The following is an 8201-nucleotide window of genomic DNA, read 5'->3' on the forward strand; positions in this document are numbered from 1 at the left end:
TCACCGACTACAGATTGCTGTGTGTCAGAAGTCAGAATTCCTGGAGAGAAATCCTATATAAAGATGTGCTTAGCATAAGGTTTCTGTACCAAAAAGAAGGGGGGGGGGAACAGTAAGAATATGTAAGGCAAACATAAAAGGCGGGGGGGGGGGAGGCAAGGCAAAAGAAAACAGCTTTGGATGTTTTTCACAGATCAAAGATTTGTATTTTTAAGAAGCCATGTACGTACATTTTCTTAAGACGTTACAAAGAGACTATAGTTAGAGAAACAAACACCATATACGAAAAAGAAATAGGAGAGAGCCAGTCAAGATTACAAGATAAACACACCTTTTGAAACTGCAGTTCGTTCGGAGCTATTTTTAGGGGTACAGTTTTGGCATTTCTCCTCTCCTCCCCCCATCCCCATAACCCGGCCCTGGTTTTCTGTTTTGGAGAAGTGTTGAAGAGGCTTGAGAAATAAATATTTTTGTGAAAAAGAAGGGGAGAGCGGCAGGAGGAAGTGAAGGAAAGAAACAAAGAAAAACAGTTGTGTGAGGGAGAATTCAGTACAATAGGTAAACAGTTTTGTGCAAGGAAAACAAAAAAAGGAAAGAGAATGGAGATAAGGAAGGGAAGACTGAAAAGCTAGAATTGATGAATGCACATGAAGGAATTCAGAAAGCAAGCATTTGGAGGGGAGGAAGAAAGGAGAGAGAGACATCAATGAGCAAGAGTTGATGTCTTGGTCTGGAAGGAAATGGAAGAGAGAAAAAGAGGTAGGCTCGGAGCTGTGATTCCAACAGTCTCCTCTGTCTGGTTTATCTCCTAATTCGGTGCAGTGTTTCTTTGGCTGCCTCCTCCGCTCCCCCCACCATTCTCACCACGTCATTCAGGAGCCAGTGACGTTGGGTTCCCCCAAGCCCAAAGAAGGGAGGGGGAGCGGCTCTGCAGCCATGTCCCTCCATTGATCTGAACAAATCTTCCCGCCCCACTTTCCTTAACATGCCAGTGCCCACACTCCCGACAGCCTATAAAAGATGGGAGGCAGGCTGTGGTTCTCAACCAGATCCACAGGCAGACATCTGGGAGACAGAGAGACAGAGACTAAGGAAGACGGAGTGCTAGCCACCAGATCTTCGCGAGCCGAGATGTATCGGTCGACGAAGGGAGCCTCGAAGGCACGGCGAGACCAAATCAATGCGGAAATCAGGAATCTTAAGGACCTGTTGCCCATCGCTGAAGGGGATAAACTCCGGCTGTCGTACCTGCACATTATGTCTTTGGCATGTATCTACACTCGGAAATCCATCTTCTTCTCCAAAGGTAACTAACTGGCTGATAGATTTGAAAAGCGCTTAAGATTTCAGGGGAGAAGTGTTGCTGGAGGAGGGGGAACGACCAGCTAAAGCCTAAAGTTGGGAGGCAGAGTTGACGTCCAAAGGAACAAAGTGTCTTTGGGATGGAGCGAGCCAACAGGTCTCTCTCAGTGGTGCTGAGATGTCAATTGATGAAATCAGCAAGGGTGGAAGAATCTGCTGTCGCTGGTGCTGAAACGGACAGCTAGAGGAGCTCAGGCAGTTGCTGTCCCTGGTGCTGAACTGCAATTTGCTGCAGACTCTTGGCTATTGTATTCTATCGTGCCAGGCATGATACTAAGAGAGGTTTTTGTAAAAACTGCTGCTGATTTCTCTCCTTTTCCTCCTCAACAGGTGCAACTCCAGAAGGCTTGGAGGGATTGCTTTCTTCCCAGGACTTGGAAGATTTCATGCAGTCAGTTCCGGGCTTCCTTCTGGCATTCACTGGAGAGGGCAAACTCATCTATGTATCCGAAAATGTTGCTGAGCACCTGGGGCACTCTGTGGTAAGTATTTGACCAGCTTGTGGGTTTGTAAGAGACTCTGTTAAGTCTCTCCTATAAAGTGGAGAGTTGAAGTAACTGTTTGGATTTGCACCTTGTTACGCAACTACCTGAAAGTGCTTCAGGCATTGGTAGCTATTACATTAGACACATGAACTTTATAGCATGTGTACTTGATATAGAGCTTTTGATAACTTTTTGTTATCAAAAGGGTTGATCCTTTTTGTTACTAGTAACTCTGACACCGCAGTGCTTGTTGTGAGAGTGCTTATTTCTCAGCCTCACCTGATGTCCTTCTCCTTTAACCCACAGGTGGACTTGGTTGCCCAAGGGGACAGCATCTATGACATTATTGATCCAGTGGATCACTTTGTGATGAGGAACCAGCTAGCCCTGCCCTCTCCAATGGATACCAGTAAGTTCCTTTCGTAACTTGGGCTTGTACTATGAAATGTAAGGGAACAAGAAATTGTGGCTGAGGAAGGAATCCACACCAGAGGGAGGGTTGATGTAAAAGTTGACCAGCATGCACTAGAATAGAAACATACCCAGCTGAGCTTAATTCAAGCAATGATTTGCTGAGGCAGATACAGCACTTTTTTTTCAGCGCTTAGGCTCAGTCCTGGCACATGAGTAGTTATAGAACCAAGAGACTCTTTCCTTCCCCACTGAGCTGCGAAAGTCAGCTTCTACACAATAGTTTGGGAAGAACGGCCTTTTAGGTCAGAAGGTTAGAGCCTCAGCACTTCTCTTTTAAAATAATGAAAAACTTCGGAGCACAGAAATGATTTCCAATGGCTTGCCAAGAGTCAGATCCCAGCAGAATAGAACCCTCTCGTGCTTTCTGTTGGAAAAAGTGTTCACAGTGTGAATGTACTAGGCAGCTGTTATTTCTGTGGCTATCTTTCTTGACCTTTCCAAAATGTATTTTATTCCAGATCGACTCTTCCGTTGCCATTTTAACACTTCCAAGACTATCCGACGCCAAAGTGCTGGAAACAAGCTGGTTCTTATCCGGGGGAGGTTTCACCAACCACCAGCCGGTTCCTACTGGTCCACTAATCCTGTCTTCACTGCCTTTTGCACTCCTCTGGACCCCAAGCCCAGAATCAGTCAGAATTCTTTCTTCCTGTCCTCGTTTGAGAGTTGCCACACAAAAGATTTGGCCATTGTGGACATATCTGAAAGGTGAGACGTGCTCCATGAATGTGGACGGATGGGAACCTGGCAGGGGGAGTGCGGAAGTGGGTGAGCCCCAGGGTGCAGGTGTTTCTTCAGCAGCCTGGGAGCAGCAAGACTTGGCATATGGGGAACTGTTGAATGGCCAGCACTGACTGTTCTTTTTTTGATTTTGCTGGTTTCCTAGTGTGATTTTCCACTTGGGCTTCGAGAAAAGTGAGCTTTTATGCAAGTCATGGTACAGCCTGATTCACCCGGAAGATCTCACTCATGCTTCAGCCCAGCATTACCGGCTGTGTGAGTAACCTTGCTGTTCTATCCCCTTCCCCGTCCAATTTGCTATGTCTAAGAAACAGCAACTCGGCTGTAAACTTCCACTGAGCCTGATGGTCTAAATGTTTCCTGGTGTTCTTCTTTCTCCAGTGGGTGACACAAGTGAAACCCAAGTTGAAATGGTTCTCCGTCTCCAAACAAAAGATGGCATGAACTGGATATGGATCTACTCACTGCTCCGCTTGGAGAATACAGAAGTCCCCATCACTTGCCACAGCTATATCATAAGGTAGAGATCGAGAACCTCTCCCTGATTGGGGTGGGTGGGTATAAAGACAAATTATGGTTCTTAGTAAGCTTATCAGCTGGTAGAATTGTCAAGACTTTCCCTTCCTCCTCATGATTAGAGTCCTCCCTCCTTTTGGTCAGGCAACAGGTCAATGGCGGCTCTTGCTGGGGGAAGAGAAGCTTAGGAAAGTTAAGGGATCTGGCAGAAATTGCCAATTCAAGAACCATGAAGGTAACATGTCAGAAGATGCATTCAGCACTAGCCGACTGTGCTGTGCCCCATGACCAAAACTGTCCCTCTTTTGCTCTTCCCACACAATGGTCACCTCCACCTGCCTTTTATAGGGCCACTGCTGCATGGGAAGAACAAAATTTACAAGAAAGCTAACATGTCAGATACATGGCTGCTTATATGTCCGCTATGCAGTTGCTCTGGCAACATGGAGAAACAGGCATTTGCAGCCTCCAGACTTACCAATACGTCAGCCACACTCCCCAAAGACTGGGAAGTCTGGAAAAGCAGGAGACAGTAATGGGACCAAACAACTTCCTCTGGAATCTGAAAAGAGAGATTGTGGGTTGTCTCTTCATGCAGCCAAAGGAATACTTGAGTCCCCACTTTGTTTCATTTAAACCTGGAGGGGTTGCTCCTGAATTCATAATCAAAATTTTAAAAAAATTAAAAAGAACGCAGGCAGCAAAAGTGAACTAGAAAACAAGGCAAGAAGGAACAAATGGAAGGAACAAATGGAAGGAATCCCTGCCTGCAAGGTGTTAACAACCCAAACTCTGGCATTAGGGAAAGAATGGAGGAAGGGAAGGTTCAAGGATAACTAGGGACAGCTGTGAGCAAGCGCAATTGTCTGTGTTTTGCTGAAGCCACAGTGCCCTAGAATGCTGAGCTAACTTTCCCATTCTTTACTCTTTGCAGTGATTCCGAAGCCTGGTGCCTCAAGCAGCAGCTGACCACTGAAGAAACCCAAGTGGCTTATATCCTTGGAAGCACCCCGCCTTTCCTGGAAGGTCTTCTTTCTCCAGGGCAACTCTCCAGCCCTGACCAAGTCTTCACACCCATGGCCAGTACCCCAACCAGCAGCATTGCTGCACCGTCATTTGATTTTAGTGCTGTTGGTGGCACGGATTGCCCTTCAGGATTCACAGAGACAACCTCTGCTGGTCTGCCCCAGGAGATGATGGAGCCCAGAAATATCTCCTCCATGGAGGAGACCCCTGGCTCCACGCTCAGCCTTCTCAGCAAAGGCCCGACGTTCAGCTACGTGATCATTCCAACTGGCTATGAGCAGACTTTAAGGAGGGACAACCCTGTTGGCTCTTCCTCCAAAGACTTTGTCTGCACTCCTCCCTATACGCCCCACCAAGGCTCTGCCTTCCTGTTTACAACCCAGGAGCCTTACACCCCAAGCTCCGCCCCAGCGGCTTTGCCTCCGGCAACTGCTCCTGCTCCCACTGCTGCTGCCACTACTACCACCATTACCACCACCTCCTCTGAGCTGTTCTACACCCAGGAACAATGCAGTGCTCTCTATGAGAAGTTACCGCCTACCCCGGACAGCCCTGGTAATGGGGACTGTACCGTCATGACCTTGCCTGAGATCAGAGGTCCTCTCTATATCGACGTGCCCATGGTGCCTGAGGGGATCCTGACTCCAGAGGCCTCACCCATCAAACAGACTTTCTTCAGATATTCTGAAAAAGAGAAGAACGAGATCAAATTACTGGCCCAGCAGATCAGCAGCCTGGCCGAAGCCTTTAGCTCGGTTCCTTCCAGAGAGCTAGCCAAGAACAGCCAGGCTGCTGTCGACTTTTCTGAGCCAGCCACCACCCCTGAAGCATGCCTGGACTTCCAGCTTCCAAAGAATTGGAGGAGTGTTGACTTCTCCTTGTTGACTTGCCCTGAGGAAGATCTCCTGGAAGAGGATGCTCTTGAGACCCTTCTCCAAGACCTGTCCGCCTCTCTGTTCGAGAAAGGTGGTGCAGGTATGAGGTGCCCTCACCACCAGTTCTGCGGTGGGAATGTCAGTAGTCCAATGAGCTTGGACAATGAAGATAGTAGCCAAGGAGCCTTGGCTCCCTCGCCTAGCATGGACCTGCCTCCAGAAGAGCGATGCTTTTTGGAAGAACTGGCCTATGAAACAGCCTTTGAGACACGTGCCTCAAACTCTCCCTGTGATGGGTTAGATGAGTTGTATCAACTCCAGAGCCATATGCAAGAAGGCTTCCATGAAGGTAAGCATCAGAACTGGGCTTAGCAGGAGGGAAGGGTAGACAGTGCAGTTTTAAAATATTAGATGTGTTCGAGACAGTAAAGAGAGGATGGGGAGAAACAGTCAATGTTACATGTATTTTGGTCCTTCTGCAACCAACCAGATGACGATACAGAATTCCACACCATGAGAATTTCAGCTTAAACAACAGGAAAATAAATGTCTATCCTTTATAAGTATTAATGTGAATTTGAAAACATGTGGTCAGATTATTAACCAACTACTTCCTTGCTTTGTGTCTCCTACAGATGGAAGCAAAAGTGACCCTTCGTTTTGAAATAAGTCCGTGACTTACTTCTCCGAGTATGGCATATTGTCATAACCCAAGGATTTTCTTCTTCCTAACCCCCTGGAAAGCACTCGAACGGCGAACTGAGAGGATGTTTGCCCAGCGTCCTGGGACAGGGGGTTTTGCAGGAAGGACTTTTTTGTTGTTGTTTTTTTTTAAATAACAAAAACAAAAAAAATTATCTTGATTCTGAGACATCGAAGCTGATCAGAGCAGGAAAGGACCATTGTAAGGGGACTTACACATGTTATTGTATTCACTCGTAGTGAGTAACATTGTATGTAATTTACTAAGAAATCTGAGGCGGGGCCCTGCGCCTGGGCTGCTACCAAAGGGCATTCAACGCACAGTTGGAGCAAAGTACCTTTGTAGCCCTTTTGGGTATGACATGGGAATTAGTCATTCTCTTCCACCTGTCCCCCCGCTCAGACAACAGAATGTGTAGGTGGTACTAGAACCTACGACAGTAAGGGCCAATGGCTGGTGATGTGCTGCTGTTTTTTTTTTCCTTCACTGCATTTCTGTTCCCAAAGAAATCTGAAAAATTCAAGCTTTAACTCACCCAGTTCTGATGGGGTTGTTGTTATTATTATTATTTCTTTTGACGACCTTCCCCTTCTTGTTTCTCAGAATTGTTCTGGGAGACAAACCCATTTCTAGTTCCATGACCATCTGTGTTCACCCATTGTATCTATTTTTTTCTGGGCTGGGATGAGTGTCAGACCTGGCAGAGAGATGACCTGTGATGATTGCTTCAAAAGGAAAGAGTAGCATTTGCTAAGGATCAAGGGAGTAAGACACAGAATTGCAAATCAGCAAGATGAATTGGTATGTTCCTGAATTCCACTCTGTTGGGCAATCATAATAGATTCTAACCTGAGCCACAACATTGAGACCAATGGAATTTTGCTGCTGTACAGGCCAGACTAGATGATCCACAGGAATCCTTGTGGGTTGTGTATAGTGAATGGCACCACTTTAACTAGAAAATTTAGGCTTCAATCAGTGCAATGCTTAGTAGAGTTACTCCAATCTAAGCCCATTGATTTGAATATCTCTCTGCCATCTCCAACCTCCCCAGATATTTCTCACTGGCTTTCAGCAGGACATATATATATTGTTCATAACATGATTTCATCTGCTCTGGTCAAAACAAAGTATTTCCTGTTTCTACAGGATCACAGTAAGAGCTAGTTGGAATGATTTTTTAGAACCCCAAATGTCCCTACCCCCCAGCCATGCTGCAATGAACAGCAGCCAGGAGTAAGGGGAGATATACTGGTCCAGATGATGGTACGGAACAGAAATGTTTATATATAAATATAAAAATACTGACAGCTATCTATATACTTTTTTTTTAAAGAAATGGTTCTGTAAGAGAGCATGTGGAACTCTCCAGAATTCTGTCCCAGCCTTTGTTCTGAACACAGATTTATGGGTCAGATAAGGGAGATCTGCGCTTCTCTTTTTTTCATCCTTGTTCAAAAACCAAATGTTTGAAACCCGTGTGCCACTTCCCTGTGCCCGGAGTGGTGCTATCACTCTCTGTAGAATTATCTACGATCAAGTATCAGGATTGAATCCTCTGAATTTTTTATGAATTCTCACATTGTCAGAATGTGGGATATTGTAAAAAAAATTATGTACAATTGTAAAAAAAAAGAAAAGACTGTTTGCTTTTTTTTTTTTTTAAAGGAAAAGACAAATGTAAACACATTTGTAGTTGTACATTACTGGAGCTCTGTGTGCTATGTATGGGTCTTTGTGCTGCAAATTCTTGACCTATGTTGGGTCTGAATGTGAATACTTTGAAATAAAAGTGAAATTAAAAAAAAACAAGGGGGAAAAAGTAGATTTTTTAAAAAAGCAATGATGGAGGTACTGCAGAAGGCATGTTATCAATATCTCAATACGTTGGGGGACTTAAAAGAAAAACAAACTGATATTTCATACAGAATATTAACACGAGGCTCTGCACAACAGCGTTTCCTATGCTTAACAACAGCAACAGTAACAAACGAGCAAAAGTCAATGCATTTGTGGGTC

At 45.4% G+C, this 8201-nt stretch overlaps 1 protein-coding gene across 1 annotated transcript; it reads left to right on the forward strand.

Annotated features, from left to right (window-relative positions):
• The first annotated feature begins 1131 nt into the window (after positions 1-1131).
• On the forward strand, positions 1132-6143 carry NPAS4 (neuronal PAS domain protein 4). The gene is made up of 8 exons (XM_055000165.1): positions 1132-1306; positions 1693-1844; positions 2154-2256; positions 2780-3029; positions 3208-3317; positions 3444-3582; positions 4513-5828; positions 6115-6143. The coding sequence occupies exons 1-8, from the start codon at positions 1132-1134 to the stop codon at positions 6141-6143; spliced, it is 2274 nt and encodes a 757-aa protein (XP_054856140.1).
• Positions 6144-8201: the final 2058 nt, after the last annotated feature.

Source organism: Eublepharis macularius, chromosome 1, assembly GCF_028583425.1.
Source record: "Eublepharis macularius isolate TG4126 chromosome 1, MPM_Emac_v1.0, whole genome shotgun sequence".
Classification (NCBI taxonomy): Eukaryota; Metazoa; Chordata; class Lepidosauria; order Squamata; family Eublepharidae; genus Eublepharis; species Eublepharis macularius.

What these genes read in the sequence shown, in the direction of transcription:
- NPAS4 (XM_055000165.1), top strand. Translation starts at nt 1,132, where the DNA reads ATGTATCGGTCGACGAAGGGAGCCTCGAAGGCACGGCGAGACCAAATC. An exon ending in AGCCCAGCATTACCGGCTGT is followed by an intron (nt 3,318 to 3,443) that starts GTGAGTAACCTT and finishes TTCTTTCTCCAG; the next exon opens with TGGGTGACACAAGTGAAACC. An exon ending in TGCCACAGCTATATCATAAG is followed by an intron (nt 3,583 to 4,512) that starts GTAGAGATCGAG and finishes TACTCTTTGCAG; the next exon opens with TGATTCCGAAGCCTGGTGCC.